Source organism: Temnothorax nylanderi, unplaced genomic scaffold, assembly GCF_030848795.1.
Source record: "Temnothorax nylanderi isolate EJ_2023f unplaced genomic scaffold, tnyl_v1.0 TNYL_tig0025_pilon, whole genome shotgun sequence".
Classification (NCBI taxonomy): Eukaryota; Metazoa; Arthropoda; class Insecta; order Hymenoptera; family Formicidae; genus Temnothorax; species Temnothorax nylanderi.
This window is the reverse complement of record NW_027249087.1, coordinates 1536076-1560039: the sequence shown is the minus strand read 5'-3', so window position 1 is coordinate 1560039 and position 23964 is coordinate 1536076. Positions and strand designations below refer to the sequence as shown.

Sequence of the window (23964 nt, the reverse complement as noted above, 5' to 3'; positions counted from 1 at the left end):
TCACTACCGTCGCCGTCAATCCCCCGCCGCCGAGCGAGTGACTTTTTCGCCGCCAGGTTGCCGATCTGGCGCGCCCATCGATCACGCCGCGCGAAACGGCGAACTTCACCACGCCGTCGCGCGGATTGTTTATCCCACGTAAACCGTCGTAAACGTCGTAAACGTCGGTCTCGGACGCGGAGAATCGACGAGGTCGACGGCAACTCCAGCGAGTAAACGCACGTAAACCGGGGCCGGTCAATCGCCACGCTACGATCGAAAACAATCGGAGTAATTGAAAATGGTTCTCACGAAGGAGTACCGCATTTCCATGCCGCTCACCACGGAAGAGGTAACCTTCGCGCGTTACGCTCGATCGCTTATTTAATTATTTATTCGATAGACGAGGGTATTTGTCCGTTCATCTGACGAGTTTCGTTGCCCCGTCTGCCGATTTTTCGTAAGAATTACTTTGCGGTAATCGATCAATTCGCTTTGTATAGTACCGCATCGGCCAGCTGTACATGATCGCCAGACACAGTCACGAACAGTCCGATAACGACGAGGGAGTGGAAGTGGTGGAAAACGCCGTCTGCGAGGATCCTGTTCACGGGAAGGGCCAATATACTGAAAAGAGAATCCATTTGTCCAGGTATAAGTCTTGTTCTTAAATATACTTAACGTCTGAAGTGCATACAGTATTAGGCTGTAGTCCATTTGATGCTACAAATGTTTTGAAGCGTTCTTCTTCTCCTTCTTTCTTCACTGAAAGAAAGGAGAAGAGAAATGCTTCGAAGCATTTGCATTGTTAAGTGGACCACAGCCTATAATAGGTGTTATAGTATTTTACAATGGCTTGATCTCCTAAAACAAACATTGCACGTCTTGTTTTCCTTGCAGTAAACTACCTTACTGGATCCAGTCCATCCTACCACGAATATTTTATGTGACGGAAAAAGCGTGGAACTATTATCCTTTTACTATCACAGGTACATTCTATTTTATTTGTATAGCGTAATCGTAATTGGTCTTTTATTAATTTCATACTTTTAGAAGTTGGAAGTAGTCTGACTTTTAGCACTGATAAATATGATAATCTTTAAATATTGTATTTTTTTTTTATCAAAGAGGATCAAAACCCTTTTGTTGTATTATATTTTTGTTTTCTTGCATGTTTGTTCGTTCCTGGTGACTGCAGAATACACTGTGAGTAACATTCAGCATGAGTATTACCATGAAATTTTCTGTTATTCCTGAATTTCTCTTTTTTCAGTGTTCCTTTATACCAAAGTTCCACATAGCGATAAACACACGGTATGAAGACAACAATGGCTCCACAGAAAATGTAAATAGCTCATTATTATATACATCACGCTCGCTTCACTGCACGTTTCGTTATTACTTTTTTATGTAATAATGAAAAATATAATTAATATAATAATGATAATGAGATGATTCTATTATTATTGATTTGTAGTGCTTAGGACTGTCGCCCATTGAATTAATTCACCGAGAGGTAGATTTTGTGGATATTGCATATGATGAAATCTCTGCGAAACATTACAAAGAGGAGGAAGTATGTTTACAACATTCGCTTACGTTTAATTTTTAACGTTAGATTTTCGCTTAATTGAAATACCTTAATCGTTAAACAGGACCCAAAGTACTTCCAATCGAAAAGAACGGGCCGTGGTCCTCTGGTTGAAGGTTGGAGGGACACAACGCAACCCATAATGTGCTCGTACAAATTGGTTCACGCCTCGTTCGAAGTCTGGGGCATGCAAACGCGAGTGGAAGATTTTATTCATAGAGTAAGCTTGTCTAATTAACTATTCGCTTGTTTTACATCTCAATAATATTTTTTTCGACAATTACATAAATAGCATCGTGATTGTTCAGAAAGCATTTAACGAGCGATACAAAATAAATCGATTTCTTGTATAGAGATTATATACAATATTTAAAGAACTAAAGACTTTAGCTAATAAAAGCACATTTATTTATTATAAACGTTGATTGACTCTATTATCTATGGTTTTAGTGTATAAGAGATATTCTACTGCTGGGTCACAGACAGGCCTTCGCCTGGATCGACGAGTGGTATGACATGACTCTGGAAGATGTACGGCAATATGAACAAAAGATGCAAGCCGAAACAAACGAAAAGGTCAGGCTGAAAAATCAACTTGATGAGAAACAGACAACCGCTACACCGTCCTCGTCTATGCCAACCACGCCGAAATCACCAACACAACGATCGTGGTTTTCTTGGTCGTAGCCACAATTAGTCGTAGCAACAATCGATTCCGGGTTCTGTGGCAGCAGTTTTTTGTCTCATTGATTAACATTATGCGAAAGAAATGAGTGGCATTCTCTATTGCTCGTGCCCGTCTTTCACCTGTCTCAGAGAATGCGCAAATCGGTCATGACATATTCTTTAAATGAATTTTACATTAGTAGCTTAATTGGTGGTTTTATTGAAGTAAAAACTTGTGCAATTCTCCTGAAAATGTAAAAAGAAGTAATTTTAGAAAAATGTAAGTAAAGCTAATAACAATTTGTTATCATTAATCTAGTTTTAAGTAGTCAGTTTTTTTTGTGAAAGAAAAACCTGGAGGAGAATAAAAAGATAATTATATATCAATGATCTTAATTTTATATAAGAGTAATATCATTATTGTTTTTACTAAAGGAATATGTCTCTAATTGATTGCTGCATTTTTTGGAATGTCCTATATACATATACATAGGTGTAGCTGCATACACTTTCCATATGTAGGCTTGCCGTGAAACGATTTTTACGTACTTTCGTATTATAGAAAAACCTGAAAATATCGTACTCTATGTGCAATTACACAGTTAAATTTTAGGAATGCCTAAAAAAAGCTGGTCTAAGCTGTTCCACAAAATGACATACAGTTAAATTTTGAAATTTAAATCATGAAGCACACTTTGGTCACACCTTGTATATGTGAATAAGTTTCACTTATATTTTGCTCGCGCATTAGCAATAAATTATTTTTATCGTATAAAATTCTATAATTTATTTACAATTGTAATTTATTTACAATGTATAAAACTTTTATTTGCATTTCGATGTATAGAGGCACTGGTAAATATATGAAAATATATGTGTTTGCAAATAATTCCTTGTTTAAATAAATATATCTTCATTATTACAGTTTATCAGGTACAATTTATCAATTTTAATTAGATCGATAATCATTACTATTTACTGGCAGTACATGTAGACGTAATATTTTAATTAAGATACAATTCAGTCAATTTACATAGACAAAATTGCAACGATATAAATACAGTAATTTTCATCTAAAAATAATTTGCACATTTGTTCGATTGTCAAATTTTTAATTAGGATTAACAATTGCCGGATGTAACCTGCCAACGACTGGGCGTTGTAACGGTGTAATAAGAACACGTGCCATCTCGCCAACATGACCTATCAGCAAAATTTTATTGAATCGTTAGCAAACGTTAGCAAACGCTTTACCAAATCATTGATACTGCTACCAAAGTTCACTAATAAGAAATAGATTAAAATAATAATGAATATGAATAACAAAATAATAATGGATATATTTATGTACTAACAAAATAAAAATTTCAATTAATAATATCTTACAAATATTACAATGATCTCTAAGTCGAACGATAGGATACAATAACGAAAACTCTTGCCATCTCGTTAATTCTTCAGATTCCTCTGGTAAGGTCGAGGCTGTCTAAAAAACGAATAATGGATGATAGTGTGCAGTTATGTTAGTTCACAAAAAACTACTTTAAAACTAAAACAATTACACTAAAGTAAGCATGATTCAAAGTTAAGCTAAGAAAACATTAATTTTTAATTGGGTTTTTAGTTGCTTTTCCAATAAAGAGATTTCTTACATCGGTGTAACTCGTTGTGGAATTTATGGTTTCTGTAGGAATGCTATGTTGTTCATCGCGACGGAGTTGCGCGGCGGCTTCCGTAATTAATTCGCTGAATCTGGCTGCCACTTGTTTCCATCTTATCAAGTCACCAGGCTGCAAAGTAAGGCCAGAATAAATAATTGGATTTAAATGCATAACTTTTTTCATTTTGAATGAAGAAGAAAAGATTTAAGGATTAATATGTGTAAGCAAAATTCTCAATATTAAAAAGGGTAATTCCATGAATTGTGTAAGAAACATTTTTTATATAAAATAAGTTGGTTTGATGAAATGTCTTTTAGTATTGAGCAATTACAAATTATATATTATTACGGATAAATTAAAAAACACTGGTAAAAGCGCAACAGGTAACGGAGATCCACGCAATTCGGAACATTCGGATGGAGGTCCTGAGAGAGTTAAGTGCCTTAAAAGATCCAAGACATGGGTCAGGAGCTCGCCATGTCGACCTCCGACATCCTGTCTAATAAGTCCTAAAGCATCTTGCGCGATAACTTGATCTTCCACGCCTGGATTGTCAGCTGCTCATACATCATGCAATAAATAAGACATTTATTTAAACTATATACTTATATTCATAGAATATACAAAAATCTCAAAATAAATCTGATATTAAAAATTGAAAAATTAGTGGAAATCTATTATTAATAATTAAACATATACAAATATTAGCTGTCATTAAAGATTTGTTCGCTATAAAAATTTTAATTTTGGATTTGACGTTATGATATCGTAATTCACCAGAACATATCGCTGACATTTCGCTGACGTTGAATTTATAAACGTTCATTCTACGCTGCGTTTTCATTTTAAACGCTAAGTAAATTACAATTATAAGGAATATTCATTTCTATTCTTTTACACATGCAATTTAATTGCAATTACAACTTTTATTTTTTCTTTATATTTACCAAGGATCAATTCTTGTACATGCTGCGGCATAATCGGTTTTTTTAAGTGGCTGAGAAAAATTTGTAAAGCCGCCGCGCATTCCAGAGCTGCATTATTCGAATCTTCAAAATGCGGTTTATGGCCTTTCTTCAAAGAATTCAGGATATGCCGTCGGACGTCACAACGTCCTGCTCGTCGGAATAGTCCTTCCACTCTAGCATCTTTTACGCAGAATTATAATAATTGTTGAATTATCACATTTTGTTAGAACATTACGAATATTACGATACATAAATTTGTGATGCCTGAAATAAACTTACGCTCTTTCAAAAAATGTATAAGTACTTTCACTACGTCTAAAGACTTCTGCGATATTATGTCGTCACCTGCATCCTGCCTGAAGATTAAGAAAATGTGGAAGTGAATATTAAGAAATTAAACAAACAAACAATTCGCTTAAAAATTAACGGATGTATATAGGAAGTGATTGATGCAATGCGGAAAACATTTTTCCTCAGCATCGCGTGTCCTTGCTGCATCCTTCGCATACGAGTTTATAAAGAATCGTCGTGATTCCCTTATTCCAATTTTTCAAGTATGTCGAGACAAATTTCTCGTCGCTATTTGTTTTATTTGTCCGTGAGCGCGATCCTAACTTGCGGATCGTCTCGAAGAATTCCTAGAGGAGCATCCTGTCCCTCGTGTAGTCTAGACTGTCCAGAAGCCTTGACCGCCCAGCTACCATGGTAAGAATATAGAAAGAGCTGACAAATCTAAGGCTTGAATTTCCAATCTCAGAATCAAGCACGATAGAAACTTAAAACTTCAACCAAACCAGAATGTCTCTAATTAAAAAAATTTAAGAAGTCTGGAATTTTAGAGAATTTAGAGAGATTTAATCACAGAATATAAAAAATTAAAAGTTATGACTTTTTAAAATTTGAAGAATGTTATTATAAATCTAATGAGCGAAAAAAATTGCAAAAATGTTTCAGGAATTCTCGTCAAGAATCAAATCTGAGAGATTTTTCCATCAATCCGCTCCAAAATTCCCCTTATTCTCGCTTGGTACGAGAAGGAATCTCCCAGAATAAAGCACGCGACTACAACATTCCATTGAGCCAAAATCCGATGTTCTTCGGAAACGACAGAAGATTTCCTCAACAGGAACCTACGAGCAAACATTTCCTTTTCAAAAACTATCTTAATAATCCTCCGAAATCCTTAGATACACAAGAAATATTTTCTCAGGACAAACCTGCGAGAGAATATCCTCTTGTCGTTCCATCAAGGCAAGTTTTCGATAGATCGGAAAATTTATTCTTTAGAAATCCTGGCAATAAATATTCAGAATCCTTGTCAGAGGATTATGAAGGAACGAAAGACTATAAAGAGATTGAAGAAGATCCTGCGAGCAAAGGACAAGCAATTCTTCCACCAAGGCCAGTTTTCGATAGATCGGAAAATTTGTTCTTCAGAAATCCTGGCAACAAATATTCAGAATCCTTATCAGAGGATTACGAAGGAACGAAAGACTACAAAGAGATTGAAGAAGATCCTGCGAGCAAAGGACAAGTAATCCTTCCACCAAGGCCAGTTTTCGATAGATCGGAAAATTTGTTCTTCAGAAATCCTGGCAACAAATATTCAGAATCCTTGTCAGAGGATTATGAAGGAACGAAAGACTATAAAGAGATTGAAGAAGATCCTGCGAGCAAAGTAATCGTTCCATCAAGGCCAGTTTTCGATAGATCGGAAAATTTGTTTTTCAAATATCCTCGCGATAAATATTTAGAATCCTTGTCAGAGGATTATGAAGGAACGAAAGACTATAAAGAGATTGAAGAAGATCCTGCGAGCAAAGTAATCCTTTCACCAAGGCAAGTTTTCGATAGATCGGAAAATTTGTTCTTCAAATATCCTCGCGATAAATATTTAGAATCTTTGTCAGAGGATTATGAAAGAACGAAAAACTATAAAAAGATTGAAGAAGATCCCACGAAAGTACAGGCAATGCATCGCGGTGATAGAGATATAAAGTCTTCGTGGAAGAATTCAAAGGACACTTCAAACGCCATCCAGTCAGAGAGATTCCTCCCTAGGGTTCAACCGATGACAACAAATCCTAGACCTCTCGAGGAGGATGATGAAGACATGAAAGAATATTTTGAAGACGAGACGGAACACTTCATGAATGAGGAAGATATGAAAGAATATTTTGAAGACGAGACTGAACAGGATACTATTGAAACTGAACGAGATAATTATAATCCTCGTGTTCTTCCTCAGAATATTTGGAAGGGTATAGAGGACGAAGAACTCCTTGCCAATTTGAATTTAATGCGTGAAAACTCGCAGGAGACAGGACAATCGGGATTATATTCTAAAGGAAATAGTAAGTACTTCCAAGACGAGCAAAATGAGGATGTAATCTTTCAAGACAAAGCATACACCAATGCTGAAGCTGCTCGTGCACCTGTGATTAATGCCTACAATGCTTATATACTTCCCCGATACTTAAATATTGTGAATGCTAAAAAAAATCCAGCCAAGTCCGAGACGCAGGAATTATCGGAAGCTAAAAACAGTATACGTGTGAATCCTACAAAAGAAATGGATCAAAGGTTCTTCGAGGATGAGGCTGTTATTGAAAAGAATCCGCGCATCCAAGATCTTATACTTCCTAAGAACATTCTCGATGTAGAGGAATACAACAGTCCTATTGCCAACGAACGAAATAATGTAAGAAACAAGAACGAGGCTATGACAGAACTTGATCCTGACTTATTGGACGACATTGAAGATCCTCCAGTAGGAACAACCGAATTGACACCATTTACACCATTGACACCAATGTAATCCTTTATTGAATTTTCTTGGCGACAATAATATAATTGACATTATATAGATATTCTAAATTTTAATTGAGTTACCGTTTATTCAAGATTTTTTTTAAATCGTCTTCTTAATAAAATGTCAACAGACCAATAATTGTTAAATTACGAGTTATCGAAAACGACAGCTATAAAAAATATGTAGTTAAAAATATAGTTAAGTCACGAAAATATTTAATGTAGAAAATTGATAACTTGCGACTAAATATGATCTGTCCCGACATTTTCACATTTAAGAAAAATCGACTTCAAATTGATTAAAGTTTTATAAATTAAAAATATAGCTTATGTTTTGATCTGAGATATCTTATATAACTTTTATCACTTTATTACTGCTGTGAATAGCAGCTGGAAATATTCAACTAGGCCTAATGTAAGAAAAAAATGCTAACATAGCTTGAAGATAAAAATCTGTTATTTATTAATGTTAATGTTTTAAGTTTTCGATTAATTAGTCAAATGTAATAATTAGTAATACATTAGTAATGTCAAAATATATTTGATGCAATAAATAATAAAATATTGAGATTGTTTCTAATTGAAAATTTGCTGTACATGATTTATTTGAAAAAAATTTCAAATAAATATTTTCTGTAATACAAATTTAGGATTCTGTCCAAATCCACTATTATTATAAAATAAATGGATCATCAAATTTATATGATTTTTTAATTTTATTACACGATTTTATCCCTCCTGTAAATTATTATCAAGTCACGTATAATAATTTGTCAATGCATTGAATTACTCGCACAATTTCACGAACAAGACGAATGGTTTCGTCGACTCTAAATTATAATGGTAAAAATCAATATCAATTAAAATATTTGCAACAGATAATTAATCATAGCAATGACGTTAAATAGATATTTTATGTGTTTTTCTGCCATGTGATAAAAAAGCTATCTATTTCTTCTTAAAGTTAGCTTTAATGAATATCACAATTGTATCTTATGTAATATATATCCGGCATCTTTTTTTTCGTATAAATTTTCCGCTCTTATTGTCAACATGTGATAAAAAAAGCAGACAAATTAAATAAAAGATTATCTTTTTTAACATTTATATAGATAAATAAAATTCTATATTAGTCTGTAAATTTTTCTTCGTGCAATATCGAATGTGCTAAATCTCGTCATCGTGCTTATGAAACTGGATTCCGTCTGCGGAATTTGACGTATAAGCGAAAAGAGTGCGTAAAAAAAATGTGAGTGGCGACATATCTGTTGCGACATGAATGAAAATGCAACTAAATCGACACAATTATAAATGTTTAACAATACGCAGCAAATTATCGAGTCGATTTTACAACAATGTTTACGCATTTGCTAATAAGCATTTTCAGAGTATGTCCATAATGAAATATAATGTAATACAAATTCATAAAATGCCGTTACAAATATTTAATTCAATATATATAATGTTCTCTTGTAATTAATATTAATTTTACATATAAATTCTATATGTTATAATAATTTTACAATAATATTCTATTACAGGAACCTAACAATAAAAAAAAGAATTAATGTAAAATTATTATAATGTCAGATATGAACTGAACATATAAAATATTGCTTAATTATTTATTTTTAATTATTTAAATATGAAATCTACATATACTAAGTATGTATAAAGGGAATGTAAATTATTTTGTGTTCAATTTCAAAGATTCTCTTAAATATTTGAGCGAAATTTTCTTTTGATGCAACTACGATTACATGATAACAGATAAAAATTCATGTAATTCCATATAAAATATAAAAAAACGTTGCGTATTAAATTTCAGCCAATTTTGCCCATAGTCAATCAATGATATCATCACGCATGATTTCATAAAAACGAGGACGATATTGTTTAATCACGCATCAAAATTTGCCGATGCATCGAATCGCTCGCACAATTTCGCAAGCAACGCGAATGGTTTCGTCGTCGGCTCCGATTGCGCGGCTGGTCGTGGATTCCCTTAAAAACCGGGCGCGCTTCATCCTGCTTCATCAGTACGATTTCGACTTCGATCTACGAACAATGCATCTGTACAGTGTCTGCACGTTGTTCCTGCTGGCGCTTGTCGCCTGTCAGGCCGCACCCTCGCCCAAGGTGATCGAGAAGTCGATTAACGAGGCAGAGACGACGTTCGACAAGAACGCCATACTGGAGGAAACTGGTGCGGACAAGGGTAGAGCGAAGAAATCGGCAACGACCTTCTGCGTGGAAGTTCGCTCGGGAAAGCCAGAACAGGTTCCTTGCAGACAGGAGGTAAGGCAAGACATAGGCAAACCGCTGGTTATCCTGCAACCCATACCGATACCAGGACCGGGATATTCCAAACCGATCCCGCCACCGCAGCAACCTTCGCCAAGCATCAGTTTGAACCAGCAACAGCAATCAGCGCAAGTAGTCGTTCCTCCGCCAGCACCAGTGCCAGCTCCCGCTCCAGTACAAACGCTTGCTCCAGCGCCAACTCCGATCATTAACATCGTACCGCAAGCTCCTGCCCCCGTACCTTGCGACAAACCACAGCAGCCCCAGCAGCCACAACAAATTCAATTGGTCCATGTCATTCATCCGCAACCTCAACCGCCACAGCAACCATCTGTGACGGTGATTCAACAGGAAGTTAAACCGCCCAAGCAAGAGAAGCCGGTGCCTAAACCACAGGTAAAACGACAATCAATTTGAATAAATATTGATATATAGAATAAACTGTAAAAATTGGAAGCTAGAGTAGTAATAGTTGTTTAAATAAATTTATAGATTATTTTTTTCAAAATTCATTCAAAGCTCGTTGCTTCTTATAGTTTTTAAATATTCAACTTTAAACATCTAAGTAATAAAAACTTATGAAGATGATTGATTGATTAAAGATTATTATATAAATTAAAACTAATTAATTTTCCAACTAAATTAAATAGAATATTATGCAATTAAAACCTATTTGAAAGAAGAGAAAAAAGAGAATTAACATATATTATTTAATATATTATTTAATATTTTGACTTGTCTTTCTTAATTTAGAACTTGCCAATTCCGCCAATGCAGTTGAATGTCTTACCGCAAAGGCCTACGTGCATAAAATGCAATGGTTTTATTCCACCCCAACCTTTGAACTTTCTTGTTCAACCTCGACCTTTTGTTCAACCAACAGCCCTGTTCGATGTAAGTGACAAGCATTACTTCAGATTTTCTAAAAAAAGTTTTTAATTTCTTTTACAGCCATATGAGTTAGATCCTTAAACTTGCGCTACATTGTTGTATCTTCAGCTTTCGGAATCTACAAATCTTTTTTTTATGACTGCATCATATACTAGATAAAGTCTTTCCAAACCGAATAAAATATATTGTTTCTCACTAATCCAGGTGTTGCCGCGGCAAATAGAATCTGACGGGTGCAACAATCAGGAAGAATCATACGAATGCAACTGTCGAGCAGAGAATCGCATTCCGGCGCTAACACCCTACGTTACCTCCAGATTCCTCAACGGTCCTCAGCAGCCTCGCGCAATGACATATCACGACGGTGCACCTTTCGAATCACCTATGCCCTATAGGTCTTCGCAGATGTCCACAGAAAACAATCCTAGTATGATGCCTAGCATGATGCCTAGCATGATGTCGGATCAACCTGTCTTCTTTCGTTCAGAAGAAATTCACAGAGGAATGGTAAGTACCAAACTAGATATGAATTAAGTAATAATCATATGGTCCCACATTGATATTGAGATAATACGAGCGATATTGCCCGAGATCCCAATGGTGCGATTCTTGAAAAGCGATAAAAACCTTAATCCAACATCAAAAGATTCCTATATGTGCGCGCAATTCTATTGTTTCTCTAAAAAATTTCTATGATGATGTTTTGTAAGGTCTTCTTTATAGAAAGCTCGACAGTTCAATTAGGAAGAGCTACATAATATTTGATTTCACGTACAGGTTTAATCCTTTATATCCTCGATGACCTCGTTAAGGAAATTGGACCAAGCCAGCTTAAAAATCAAACGTTTAAAGTATTTAAAACTTTGTACAGAGCACTCGTATGCCTTTAATGGAAATATTCTTATGTATTATTTGTTCAGAAAAAAAAATAAAAACAATTATTCATAAAAACCTTTTAAATTGTACTCCCTCCAATCCTCTAATTAACATCCAGTTCCATTATTTTATAGCCTATAATATATAGCATATATAGATATTACCTCTGAAGCATTGCGTTGCGTTGCGTTTGGAATCTTTTGATGCGTACGAGAATAACATTAGCTGTGCGTTCAATGGCTGAAAGCATACAGCAGAAAATTGAAAATAGACAATAATCGCAAATTTGTGTGTTGGAAGAGACCATCGATTACATATTTGCAAATGACACTAAAAAAAAGGGATGTTCTAATTTTGAAAAGAAAATTAATTCTGAAAAAGACATTTAGATATCTAAGTATATCATAAAATGCAGTTTTTCACGAATAATAGATATTGAATTATTTTTTTGCAGGAAGGAAGACATAAAAAACAGTATCCTCCTGTGAACCTTTCGGTGCAATTCCCCATCGTATATCCAGGATCCGGCAATTCTCCTAAATATTATGAACCCGTATATCAACCTTCATATACCAATCCTTCACCCACTTACGCCTACCCAACTTCTTATCAAGTCTACGGAAATTACGGGAACCCTTATCCGACGAGCTATGGCTCTCAAGCTTCAGCAAGTGTACCGGCAATCACCGTAAATACGGGAGGACCATTTTATCGCGAATCGCAACACGTTGATTCATTGTCTCAATCCAATGAAATGGAAATGCTACCAGGAGAAGCGCATTCGACTGCTACCGAAATGATTGATGCCCCCAACAATCAAAAGCGAGAGGTTGACGTCACTCAGTTGAAGAGCGAGCATGAAGAAATTACACAGAAGGAGAAGTAAAACATCATCAAGGAGACAATCCCGTTCAAATGCGCAAACACGTCTAAATAATTTGTCCATTTAGCTAACAAATATAATCTCGGGACGGCTTTTATTATTTATTATTTTAATTTAACGTCATTATAATATTGCATTTATCTAATAACTTTTTTAATTTTTTTACGTTTTTCTACAATATATTAAAAATATTGTTAGTTTAAACGAACATATTTGTTTTTAGCAATAATAAAGCATTATTTTTTAAATCGCAAATTGTGTACAATTTCGAGCACTCACCGTTTTGAATTCTGCACTCCCATTTTTTTCTAACTCTCCTGTATTATAGTATATATTCCTTTCTGTATAGTTTTCTTTCACCATGAGACATATTTACACACGCGATTTGTTTCCTGATCGTATGCTTCAAAATTGTTGAATTATTATCGGAATCGAAGTTGTGCGTAATTTTTCGAAACGTTATAATCGCGATATTCACAGACAAATTCACGTTGTTATCCTGCAAAATGTTACGTACAACAATTAAATTCAGCATATTATATAATTTAAAAAATCAATTTTATAATATACATTTATCTTTCATAATCCTATATATAGATATAAGCTTTTTAAAAATATCTAAAAAATATATTTTTTTATTTTTTTAAAATTTATACTTTAAACAATAAACTAAGTAAATTTCGTTATATAATATAAAGGCAAATGTAAGTATATAAATACAAAAACCCTAATATTCTTACGGTTGAAATTATAAAATTAAATTTTATTTGACGTTATCGACATTGAAACTTATGAATGACATTATTCATTATTTCTCCTAAATTCGTTCCCAATTGCTGGAAACACCATTTGCTTGTTGCTGGACATATTAACGCTATGGCGATGGCGCTTGTTGTTAGAGGAGTAATCAATATCCAAATTAACTGTAAACAATTAGTTATAATTAATTATAAATCAATCGAGTATTTATTTTAGAATACATGCATGAAATATCCATGTCACAAGCAGCCATCCTATAAACACTGTTGCAGCTGTGGTTAAATATGGAACATATTCCGGACGAAGAATGTGCCGCAAGCAAGGAATTTTATCGCCCAAATCGTCCAATACGGTCTCCAACTGTATTATTAAAAATGTTTAGCAAAATATTGTAATAAATCTAGCTAGAATATTAAGAAACTCACATCCATTTCGTCCTCAATTGATTTCTGTAGAGATGATGATAAAATTTTACATATTGATATAAAATTTTTGCAAAATGTTTGACTCGCACAATAAAATTTTGTCATAAATATGATGCAATTTCAATTGGTTGCGTTAATATGGTAATAAACTGACTACTTCGCCACGTTTACTAATTTTTGTATATATAGTGTGTTTATTAAAATAGTTTCAAAAATCTTTTATCTTCTCTTCATAAACGTCATATCGAACAATTTAATTAGTCAAGATCGTCATACAATATATTTAGTAATAAAATGTTTCACGTTTGTAAGTCCTTTATATAAATAAAATATAGATAATTATTTTGTACAAATAATTCTCTCTATTTTAGATTATAAATAACTATTTTTTATCAGCAATCAGTGGTCTCAATGGTATCCTTGCGTGCGGTTGATTCTTCCATTGAGTTATCATCTTGTAATTGATCCTGTGCAGGTTCAATAATGCCCTTATCCGCTAGTGACCAGGCAGAAAATTTGTCTTTCAAAGGTAGAATACCCTGCGGTATTTCTTCAAGAACACTTCTTTTGTACGGCACGAAAAAAGTTCGCATGTCGATCTGAAGCTGAGCAACGTCTGATGATGATTCTTGTTGAGGAGTCATTTCTTGCTGCTGGTTATATCTAACAAGTGCGCATAGTTTGTGAATATATCTGTTGCGACATGATTGAAAATGCAACTAAATCGACACAATTATAAATGTTTAACAATACGCAGCAAATTATCGAGTCGATTTTACAACAATGCTTACGCATTTGCTAATAAGCATTTTCAGAGTATGTCCATAATGAAATATAATGTAATACAAATTCACACATAAAATGCCGTTACAAATATTTAATTAAATATATATATAATGTTCTCTTGTAATAAATATTAATTTTACATATAAATTCTATATGTTATAATAATTTTACAATAATATTCTATTACAGGAACCTAACAATAAAAAAAAGAATTAATGTAAAATTATTATAATGTCAGATATGAACTAAACATATAAAATATTGCTTAATTATTTAAATATGAAATCTATACTAGATATGTATAAAAGGAATGTAAATTATTTTGTGTTTAATTTCAAAGATTCTCCTAAACATTTAAGCGTAATTTTCTTTTGATGCGACTACAATTACATGATAACAGATAAAAATTCGTGTAATTCCATATAAAATCTAAAAAAACGTTGCGTATTAAATTCCAGTAAATTTTGCTCATAGTCAATCAATGATATCATCACGCATGATTTCATAAAAACGAGGACGATATTGTTTAATCACGCATCAAAATTTGCCGATGCATCGAATCGCTCACACAATTTCGCAAGTAGCACGAATGGTTTCGTCGTCGGCTCCGATTGCGCGGCTGGTCGTGAATTCCCTTAAAAAGGGGGCGCACTTCATCCTGCTTCATCAGTTCGATTTTGACTTTGATCTACGAACAATGCATCTGTACAGTGTCTGCACGTTGTTCCTGCTGGCGCTTGTCGCCTGTCAGGCCGCACCCTCGCCCAAGGTGATCGAGAAGTCGATTAACGAGGCAGAGACGACGTTCGACAAGAACGCCATACTGGAAGAAACTGGTGCGGACAAGGGTAGAGCGAAGAAATCGGCAACGACCTTCTGCGTGGAAGTTCGCTCGGGAAAGGCAGAAGAGGTTCCTTGCAGACAGGAGGTAAGGCAAGACATAGCCAAACCGCTGGTTATCCTGCCCGTACCGATGATACCAGGACCGGGATATTCCAAACCGATCCCGCCACCGCCGCAACCTTCGCCAAGCATCAGTTTGAACCAGCAACAGCAATCAGCGCAAGTAGTCGTTCCTCCGCCAGCACCAGTGCCAGCTCCCGCTCCAGTGCAAACGCCTGCTCCAGCGCCAACTCCGATCATTAACATCGTACCGCAAGCTCCTGCCCCCGTACCTTGCGACAAACCACAGCAGCCCCAGCAGCCACAACAAATTCACATGGTCCATGTCATTCATCCGCAACCTCAACCGCAACAGCGACCATCTGTGACGGTGATTCAACAGGAAGTTAAACCGCCCAAGCAAGAGAAGCCGGTGCCTAAACCACAGGTAAAACGACAATCAATTTGAATAAATATTGATACATAGAATAAACTGTAAAAATTGGAAGCTAGAGTAGTAATAGTTGTTTAAATAAATTTATAGATTATTTTTTTCAAAATTCATTCAAAGCTCGTTGCTTCTTATAGTTTTTAAATATTCAACTTTAAACATCTAAGTAATAAAAACTTATGAAGATGATTGATTGATTAAAGATTATTATATAAATTAAAACTAATTAATTTTCCAACTAAATTAAATAGAATATTATGCAATTAAAACCTATTTGAAAGAAGAGAAAAAAAAGAATTAACATATATTATTTAATATATTATTTAATATTTTGACTTGTCTTTCTTAATTTAGAACTTGCCAATTCCGCCAATGCAGTTCAATGTCTTACCGCAAAGGCCTACGTGCATAAAATGCAATGGTTTTATTCCACCCCAACCTTTGAACTTTCTTGTTCAACCTCGACCTTTTGTTCGACCAACACCCCTGCTCGATGTAAGTAACAAGCATTATTTCAGATTTTCTAAAAAAAGTTTTTAATTTCTTTTAGAGCCATATGAGTTAGATCTTTAAACTTGCGCTACATTCTTGTATCTTCAGCTTTCGGAATCTACAAATCCTTTTTTTATAACTGCATCATATACTAGATAAAGTCTTTCCAAACCGAATAAAATATATTGCTTCTCACTGATCCAGGTGTTGCCGCGGCAAATAGAATCTGACGGGTGCAACAATCAGGAAGAATCATACGAATGCAACTGTCGAGCAGAGAATCGCATTCCGGCGCTAACACCCTACGTTACCTCCAGATTCCTCAACGGTCCTCAGGAGCCTCGCGCAATGACATATCATGACGGTGCACCTTTCGAATCACCTATGCCCTATAGGTCTTCGCAGATGTCCACAGAAAACAATCCTAGTATGATGCCTAGCATGATGCCTAGCATGATGTCGGATCAACCTGTCTTCTTTCGTTCAGAAGAAACTCACAGAGGAATGGTAAGTACCCCAAACTAGATATGAATTAAGTAATAATCATATGGTTCCACATTGATATTGAGATAATACGGGCGATATTGCCCGAGATCCCAATGGTGCGATTCTTGGAAAGCGATAAAAACCTTAATCCAACATCAAAAGATTCCTATGTGCGCGTAATTCTATTGTTTCTCTAAAAAATTTCTATGATGATGTTTTGTAAGGTCTTCTTTATAGAAAGCTCGACAGTTCAATTAGGAAAAGCTACATAATATTTGATTTCACGTACAGGTTTAATCCTTTATATCCTCGATGACCTCGTTAAGGAAATTGGACCAAGCCAGCTTAAAAATCAAACGTCTAAAGTCTAAAGTATTTAAAACTTTGTACAGAGCACACGTGTGCCTTTAATGGAAATATTCTTATGTATTATTTGTTCACAAAAAAAATAAAAAAAATAATTCATAAAAACCTTTTAAATTGTACTCCCTCCAATCCTCTAATTAACATCCAGTTCCATTATTTTATAGCCTATAATATATAGCATACATAGATATTACCTCTGAAGCATTGCGTTGCGTTGCGTTTGGAATCTTTTGATGCGTACGAGAATAACATTAGCTGTGCGTTCAATGGCTGAAAGCATACAGCAGAAAATTGAAAATAGACAATAATCGCAAATTTGTGTTGGAAGAGACCATCGATTACATATTTGCAAATGACACTAAAAAAATGCAAGTTCTAATTTTGAAAAGAAAATTAATTCTGAGAAAGACATTTAGATATCGAAACATATCATAAAATGCAGTTTTTCACGAATAATAGATATTGAATTATTTTTTTGCAGGAAGGAAGACATAAAAAACAGTATCCTCCTGTGAACCTTTCGGTGCAATTCCCCATCGTATATCCAGGATCCGGCAATTCTCCTAAATATTATGAACCCGTATATCAACCTTCATATACCAATCCCTCACCCACTTACGCCTACCCAACTTCTTATCAAGTCTACGGAAATTACGGAAACCCTTATCCGACGAGCTATGGCTCTCAAGCTTCAGCAAGTGTACCGGCAATCACCGTAAATACGGCAGGACCATTTTATCGCGAATCGCAACACGTTGATTCATTGTCTCAATCCAATGAAATGGAAATGCTACCAGGAGAAGCGCATTCGACTGCTACCGAAATGATTGATGCCCCCAACAATCAAAAGCGAGAGGTTGACGTCACTCAGTTGAAGAGCGAGCATGAAGAAATTACACAGAAGGAGAAGTAAAACATCATCAAGGAGACAATCCCGTTCAAATGCGCAAACACGTCTAAATAATTTGTCCATTTAGCTAACAAATATAATCTCGGGACGCCTTTTATTATTTATTATTTTAATTTAACGTCATTATAATATTGCATTTATCTAATAACTTTTTTAATTTTTTTACGTTTTTCTACAATATATTAAAAATATTGTTAGTTTAAACGAACATATTTGTTTTTAGCAATAATAAAGCATTATTTTTTAAATCGCAAACTGTGTACAATTTCGAGCACTCACCGTTTTGAATTCTGCACTCCCATTTTTTTCTAACTCTCCTGTATTATAGTATATCTTCCTTTCTGTATAGTTTTCTTTCACCATGAGACATATTTACACACGCGATTTGTTTCCTGATCGTATGCTTCAAAATTGTTGAATTATTATCGGAATCGAAGTTGTGCGTAATTTTTCGAAACGTTATAATCGCGATATTCACAGACAAATTCACGTTGTTATCCTGCAAAATGTTACGTACAACAATTAAATTCAGCACATTATATAATTAAAAAAATCAATTTTATAATATAAATTTATCTTTCATAATCCTATATATAGATATAAGCTTTTTAAAAATATCTAAAAAATATATTTTCTTATTTTTTTTAGAATTTATACTTTAAACAATAAACTAAGTAAATTTCGTTATATAATATAAAGGCAAATGTAAGTATATAAATACAAAAACCCTAATATTCTTACGGTTGAAATTATAAAATTAAATTTTATTTGACGTTATCGACATTGAAACTTATGAATGACATTATTCATTATTTCTTCTAAATTCGTTCCCAATTGCTGGAAACACCATTTGCTTGTTGCTGGACATATTAACGCTATGGCGATGGCGCTTATTGTTAGAGGAGTAATCAATATCCAAATTAACTGTAAACAATTAGTTATAATTAATTATAAATCAATCGAGTATTTATTTTAAAATACATGCATGAAATATCCATGTCACAAGCAGCCATCCTATAAACACTGTTGCAGCTGTGGTTAAATATGGAACATATTCCGGACGAAGAATGTGCCGCAAGCAAGGAATTTTATCGCCCAAATCGTCCAATACGGTCTCCAACTGTATTATTAAAAATGTTTAGCAAAATATTGTAAAAATCTAGCTGAGAATATTGAGGAACTCACATCCATTTCGTCCTCGATTGATTTCTGTAGAGATGATGATAAAATTTTACATATTGATATCAAATTTTTGCAAAATGTGTGACTCGCACAATAAAATTTTGTCATAAATATGATGCAATTTCAATTGGTTGCGTTAATATGGTAATAAACTGACTACTTCGCCACGTTTACTAATTTTTGTATATATAGTGTGTTTATTAAAATAGTTTCAAAAATCTTTCATCTTCTCTTCATAAACGTCATATCGAAGAATTTAATTAGTCAAAATCGTCATACAATATATTTAGTAATAAAATGTTTCATGTTTGTAAGTCCTTTATATAAATAAAATATAGATAATTATTTTGTACAAATAATTATCTCTATTTTAGATTATAAATAATTATTTGTTATCAGCAATTAGTGGTATCAATGGTATCCTTGCGTGCGGTTGATTCTTCCATTGAGCTATTATCTTGTAATTGATCCTGTGCAGGTTCAATAATGCCCTTATCCGCTAGTGACACGGCAGAAAATTTTTCTTTCAAAGGCAGAATACCCTGCGGTATTTCTTCAAGGACACTTCTTTTGTACGACACGAAAAAAGTTCGCATGTCGATCTGAAGCTGAGCAACGTCTGATGATGATTCTTGTTGAGGAGTCATTTCTTACTGCTGGTTATATCTAACAAGTGCGCATAGTTTGTGAATATATCTGTTGCGACATGATTGAAAATGCAACTAAATCGACACAATTAGAAATGTTTAACAATAAGCAGCAAATTATCGAATCGATTTTACAACAATGATTTCGCGTTTGCTAATAAGCATTTTCAAAGTGTATGTCCATAATGCAATATAATGTAATACAAATTCATAAAATGCCGTTACAAATATTTAATTAAATTTATAATGTTCTCTTGTAATTAATATTAATTTTACATATAAATTCTATATGTTATAATAATTTTACAATAATATTCTATTACAGAAACCTAACAATAAAAAAAAAAATTCATGTAAAATTATTATGTCAGATATGAACTGAACATATAAAATATTGCTTAATTATTTAAATATGAAATCTATACTAAGTATGTATAAATGGAATGTAAATTATTTTGTGTTCAATTTCAAAGATTCTCCTAAACATTTAAGCGTAATTTTCTTTTGATGCGACTACGATTACATGATAACAGATAAAAATTCGTGTAATTCCACATAAAATCTAAAAAAACGTTGCGTATTAAATTTCAGCAAATTTTGCCCATAGTCAATCAATGATATCATCACGAATGATTTCATAAAAACGAGGACGATATTGTTTAATCACGCATCAAAATTTGCCGATGCATCGAATCGCTCGCACAATTTCGCAAGCAGCGCGAATGGTTTCGTCGTCGGCTCCGATTTTGCGGCTGGTCGTGGATTCCCTTAAAAAAGGGGCGCGCTTCATCCTGCTTCATCAGTTCGATTTCGATTTCGATCTACGAACAATGCATCTGTACAGTGTCTGCGCGTTGTTCCTGCTGGCGCTTGTCGCCTGTCAGGCCGCACCCTCGCCCAAGGTGATCGAGAAGTCGATTAACGAGGCAGAGACGACGTTCGACAAGAACGCCATACTGGAGGAAACTGGTGCGGACAAGGGTAGAGCGAAGAAAGCAACGACCTTCTGCGTGGAAGTTCGCTCGGGAAAGGCAGTAGAGGTTCCTTGCAGACAGGAGGTAAGGCAAGACATAGCCAAACCGCTGGTTATCCTGCCCGTACCGATGATACCAGGACCGGGATATTCCAAACCGATCCCGCCACCGCCGCAACCTTCGCCAAGCATCAGTTTGAACCAGCAACAGCAATCAGCGCAAGTAGTCGTTCCTCCACCAGCACCAGTGCCAGCTCCCGCTCCAGTACAAACGCCTGCTCCAGCGCCAACTCCGATCATTAACATCGTACCGCAAGCTCCTGCCCCCGTACCTTGCGACAAACCACAGCAGCCCCAGCAGCCACAACAAATTCACATGGTCCATGTCATTCATCCGCAACCTCAACCGCAACAGCGACCATCTGTGACGGTGATTCAACAGGAAGTTAAACCGCCCAAGCAAGAGAAGCCGGTGCCTAAACCACAGGTAAAACGACAATCAATTTGAATAAATATTGATATATAGAATAAACTGTAAAAATTGGAAGCTAGAGTAGTAATAGTTGTTTAAATAAATTTATAGATTATTTTTTTCAAAATTCATTCAAAGCTCGTTGCTTCTTATAGTTTTTAAATATTCAACTTTAAACATCTAAGTAATAAAAACTTATGAAGATGATTGATTGATTAAAGATTATTATATAAATTAAAACTAATTAATTTTCCAACTAAATTAAATAGAATATTATGCAATTAAAGCCTATTTGAAAGAAGAGAAAAAAGAGAATTAACATATATTTAATATTTTGACTTGTCTTTTTTAATTTAGAACTTGCCAATTCCGCTTCAAGAGTTCAATGTCTTACCGCAAAGGCCTACGTGCATAAAATGCAATGGTTTTATTCCACCCCAACCTTTGAACTTTCTTGTTCAACCTCGATCTTTTGTTCGACCAACAGCCCTGTTCGATGTAAGTGGCAAGCATTATTTCAGATTTTCTAAAGAAAGTTTTTAATTTCTTTTAGAGCCATATGAGTTAGATCCTTAAACTTGCGCTACATTCTTGTATCTTCAGCTTTCAGAATCTACAAATCCTTTTTTTATGACTGCATCATATACTAGATAAAGTCTTTTCAAACTGAATAAAATATATTGTTTCTCACTGATCCAGGTGTTGCCGCGGCAAGTAGAATCTGACGGGTGCAACAATCAGGAAGAATCATACGAATCCAACCGTCGACCAGAGAATCGCATCCCGACGCTAACACCCTACGTTACCTCCAGATTCCTCAACGTTTCTCAGGAGCCTCGCGCAATGACATATCACGGCGGTGCACCTTTCGAATCACCTATGCCCTATAGGTCTTCGCAGATGTCCACAGAAAACAATCCTAATATGATGCCTAGCATGATGCCTAGCATGATGTCGAATCAACCTATCTTCTTTCCTTCAGAAGAAACTCACAAAGGAATGGTAAGTACCAAACTAGATATGAATTAAGTAATAATCATATGGTCCCACATTGATATTGAGATAATACGAGCGATATTGCCCGAGATCCCAATGGTGCGATTCTTGGAAAGCGATAAAAACCTTAATCCAACATCAAAAGATTCCTATGTGCGCGCAATTCTATTGTTTCTCTAAAAAATTTCTATGATGATGTTCTGTAAGATCTTCTTTATAGAAAGCTCGACAGCTCAATTAGGAAGAGCTACATAATATTTGAATTCACGTACAGGTTTAATCCTTTATATCCTCGATGACCTTGTTAAGGAAATTGGACCAAGCAAGCTTAAAAATCAAACGTCTAAAGTCTAAAGTATTTAAAACTTTTTACAGAGCACTCGTATGCCTTTAATGGAAATGTTCTTAGGTATTATTTGTTCAGAAAAAAAATAAAAACAATTATTCATAAAAACCTTTTAAATTGTTCTCCCTCCAATCCTCTAATTAGGATCCAGTTCTATTATTTTATAGCCTATATATAGCATATATAGATATTACCTCTGAAGCATTGCGTTGCGTTTGGAATCTTTTGATACGTACGAGACAAAACATTAGCTGTGCGCTCAACGGCTGAAAGCGTACAGCAGAAAATTAAAAATGGACAATTATCGCAAATTTGTGTTGGAAGAGACCATCGATTACATATTTACAAATGACACTAAAAAAAAATGCAAGTTCTAATTTTGAAAAGAAAATTAATTCTGAAAAAGACATTTAGATATCTAAGTATATCATAAAATGCAGTTTTCACGAATAATAGATATTGAATTATTTTTTTGCAGGAAGGAAGACATAAAAAACAGTATCCTCCTGTAAACCTGTCGGTGCAATTCCCCATCGTATATCCAGGATCCGGCAATTCTCCTAAATATTATGAACCCGTATATCAACCTTCATATAACAATCCCTCGCCCACTTACGCCTACCCAACTTCTTATCAAGTCTACGGAAATTACGGGAACCCTTATCCGACGAGCTATGGCTCTCAAGCTTCAGCAAGTGTACCGGCAATCACCGTAAATACGGGAGGACCATTTTATCGCGAATCGCAACACGTTGACTCATTGTCTCAATCCAATGAAATGGAAATGCTACCAGGAGAAGCACATTCGACTGCTACCAAAATGACCGATGCCCGCAACAATCAAAAGCGAGAGATTGACGTCACTCAATTGAAGAGCGAGCATGAAGAAATTACACAGAAGGAGAAGTAAAACATCATCAAGGAGACAATCCCGTTCAAATGCGCAAACACGTCTAAATAATTTGTCAATTTAGCTAACAAATATAATCTCGGGACAGCTTTTATTATTTATTATTTAATTTAACGTCATTAAAATATTGCATTTATCTAATATTTTAAAAAAATTTTTTACGTTTTTCTGCAATATATTGAGAATATTGTTAGCTTAAATGAACATATTTGCTTTTAGCAGTAATAAAGCATTATTTTTTAAATCGCAAA

The 23964-nt window shown here is 34.7% G+C and overlaps 7 protein-coding genes across 10 annotated transcripts; 5 read left to right on the top strand and 2 right to left on the bottom strand.

The window, feature by feature from the left end:
- The first annotated feature begins 79 nt into the window (after positions 1-79).
- On the top strand, positions 80-3125 carry Rdgbbeta (cytoplasmic phosphatidylinositol transfer protein 1). Its single transcript, XM_071701400.1, has 8 exons — positions 80-331; positions 483-631; positions 880-968; positions 1178-1185; positions 1253-1324; positions 1457-1555; positions 1635-1790; positions 2021-3125. Exons 1-8 carry the CDS (start codon positions 281-283, stop codon positions 2255-2257), a joined length of 861 nt encoding a protein of 286 aa, XP_071557501.1. The 5' UTR covers positions 80-280; the 3' UTR covers positions 2258-3125.
- LOC139769899 (uncharacterized) lies at positions 3111-5152 on the bottom strand. The gene is made up of 4 exons (XM_071701402.1): positions 4845-5152; positions 4246-4454; positions 3889-4026; positions 3111-3722 (listed from the first exon to the last, which is right to left on the bottom strand). Exons 1-4 carry the CDS (start codon positions 4873-4875, stop codon positions 3507-3509), a joined length of 594 nt encoding a protein of 197 aa, XP_071557503.1. The 5' UTR covers positions 4876-5152; the 3' UTR covers positions 3111-3506.
- A 262-nt stretch (positions 5153-5414) lies between these two features.
- On the top strand, positions 5415-8377 carry LOC139769893 (uncharacterized). Its single transcript, XM_071701393.1, has 2 exons — positions 5415-5570; positions 5820-8377. Exons 1-2 carry the CDS (start codon positions 5422-5424, stop codon positions 7681-7683), a joined length of 2013 nt encoding a protein of 670 aa, XP_071557494.1. The 5' UTR covers positions 5415-5421; the 3' UTR covers positions 7684-8377.
- A 1323-nt stretch (positions 8378-9700) lies between these two features.
- LOC139769895 (uncharacterized) lies at positions 9701-12885 on the top strand. 2 transcript variants are annotated; one of them, XM_071701395.1, is made up of 4 exons: positions 9701-10376; positions 10734-10874; positions 11076-11378; positions 12202-12885. In XM_071701395.1, the coding sequence occupies exons 1-4, from the start codon at positions 9744-9746 to the stop codon at positions 12631-12633; spliced, it is 1509 nt and encodes a 502-aa protein (XP_071557496.1). In that variant the 5' UTR covers positions 9701-9743; the 3' UTR covers positions 12634-12885. The 2 variants fall into 2 exon arrangements, with proteins under 2 accessions (XP_071557496.1, XP_071557499.1); XM_071701398.1 differs by lacking the exon at positions 12202-12885 and adding an exon at positions 11649-11822.
- Positions 12886-15174: 2289 nt separating this feature from the next.
- LOC139769892 (uncharacterized) lies at positions 15175-18442 on the top strand. Of its 2 annotated transcripts, none has more exons than XM_071701391.1 (4): positions 15175-15930; positions 16288-16428; positions 16630-16932; positions 17759-18442. In XM_071701391.1, exons 1-4 carry the CDS (start codon positions 15190-15192, stop codon positions 18188-18190), a joined length of 1617 nt encoding a protein of 538 aa, XP_071557492.1. In that variant the 5' UTR covers positions 15175-15189; the 3' UTR covers positions 18191-18442. The 2 variants fall into 2 exon arrangements, with proteins under 2 accessions (XP_071557492.1, XP_071557493.1); XM_071701392.1 differs by lacking the exon at positions 17759-18442 and adding an exon at positions 17203-17382.
- Positions 18443-18938: 496 nt separating this feature from the next.
- Positions 18939-19378, bottom strand: LOC139769828 (uncharacterized). The gene is made up of 3 exons (XM_071701250.1): positions 19373-19378; positions 19173-19307; positions 18939-19111 (listed from the first exon to the last, which is right to left on the bottom strand). The coding sequence occupies exons 1-3, from the start codon at positions 19376-19378 to the stop codon at positions 18962-18964; spliced, it is 291 nt and encodes a 96-aa protein (XP_071557351.1). The 3' UTR covers positions 18939-18961.
- Positions 19379-20789: 1411 nt separating this feature from the next.
- On the top strand, positions 20790-23964 carry LOC139769890 (uncharacterized). Of its 2 annotated transcripts, none has more exons than XM_071701387.1 (4): positions 20790-21476; positions 21819-21959; positions 22161-22463; positions 23282-23964. In XM_071701387.1, the coding sequence occupies exons 1-4, from the start codon at positions 20847-20849 to the stop codon at positions 23711-23713; spliced, it is 1506 nt and encodes a 501-aa protein (XP_071557488.1). In that variant the 5' UTR covers positions 20790-20846; the 3' UTR covers positions 23714-23964. The 2 variants fall into 2 exon arrangements, with proteins under 2 accessions (XP_071557488.1, XP_071557490.1); XM_071701389.1 differs by lacking the exon at positions 23282-23964 and adding an exon at positions 22732-22821 and having other exon boundaries at positions 20795-21476.

Coding starts and splice junctions, on each gene's coding strand:
- LOC139769895 (XM_071701395.1), top strand. CDS start 9,744: ATGCATCTGTACAGTGTCTGCACGTTGTTCCTGCTGGCGCTTGTCGCC. Junction 10,875..11,075: donor AACCAACAGCCCTGTTCGAT/GTAAGTGACAAG, acceptor TCACTAATCCAG/GTGTTGCCGCGGCAAATAGA. Junction 11,379..12,201: donor AAGAAATTCACAGAGGAATG/GTAAGTACCAAA, acceptor ATTTTTTTGCAG/GAAGGAAGACATAAAAAACA.
- Rdgbbeta (XM_071701400.1), top strand. CDS start 281: ATGGTTCTCACGAAGGAGTACCGCATTTCCATGCCGCTCACCACGGAA. Junction 632..879: donor AAGAGAATCCATTTGTCCAG/GTATAAGTCTTG, acceptor TTTTCCTTGCAG/TAAACTACCTTACTGGATCC. Junction 1,556..1,634: donor AACATTACAAAGAGGAGGAA/GTATGTTTACAA, acceptor ATCGTTAAACAG/GACCCAAAGTACTTCCAATC.
- LOC139769890 (XM_071701387.1), top strand. CDS start 20,847: ATGCATCTGTACAGTGTCTGCGCGTTGTTCCTGCTGGCGCTTGTCGCC. Junction 21,477..21,818: donor AGCCGGTGCCTAAACCACAG/GTAAAACGACAA, acceptor TTTTTAATTTAG/AACTTGCCAATTCCGCTTCA. Junction 22,464..23,281: donor AAGAAACTCACAAAGGAATG/GTAAGTACCAAA, acceptor ATTTTTTTGCAG/GAAGGAAGACATAAAAAACA.
- LOC139769893 (XM_071701393.1), top strand. CDS start 5,422: ATGTCGAGACAAATTTCTCGTCGCTATTTGTTTTATTTGTCCGTGAGC. Junction 5,571..5,819: donor TTGACCGCCCAGCTACCATG/GTAAGAATATAG, acceptor AAAATGTTTCAG/GAATTCTCGTCAAGAATCAA.
- LOC139769899 (XM_071701402.1), bottom strand. CDS start 4,875: ATGCCGCAGCATGTACAAGAATTGATCCTTG. Junction 4,027..4,245: donor CAGTGTTTTTTAATTTATCC/GTAATAATATAT, acceptor CTTACTTTGCAG/CCTGGTGACTTGATAAGATG. Junction 3,723..3,888: donor CCACAACGAGTTACACCGAT/GTAAGAAATCTC, acceptor TTCGTTTTTTAG/ACAGCCTCGACCTTACCAGA.
- LOC139769828 (XM_071701250.1), bottom strand. Junction 19,112..19,172: donor TTGTGACATGGATATTTCAT/GCATGTATTTTA, acceptor AATTGTTTACAG/TTAATTTGGATATTGATTAC.
- LOC139769892 (XM_071701391.1), top strand. CDS start 15,190: ATGGTTTCGTCGTCGGCTCCGATTGCGCGGCTGGTCGTGAATTCCCTT. Junction 15,931..16,287: donor AGCCGGTGCCTAAACCACAG/GTAAAACGACAA, acceptor TTCTTAATTTAG/AACTTGCCAATTCCGCCAAT. Junction 16,429..16,629: donor GACCAACACCCCTGCTCGAT/GTAAGTAACAAG, acceptor TCACTGATCCAG/GTGTTGCCGCGGCAAATAGA.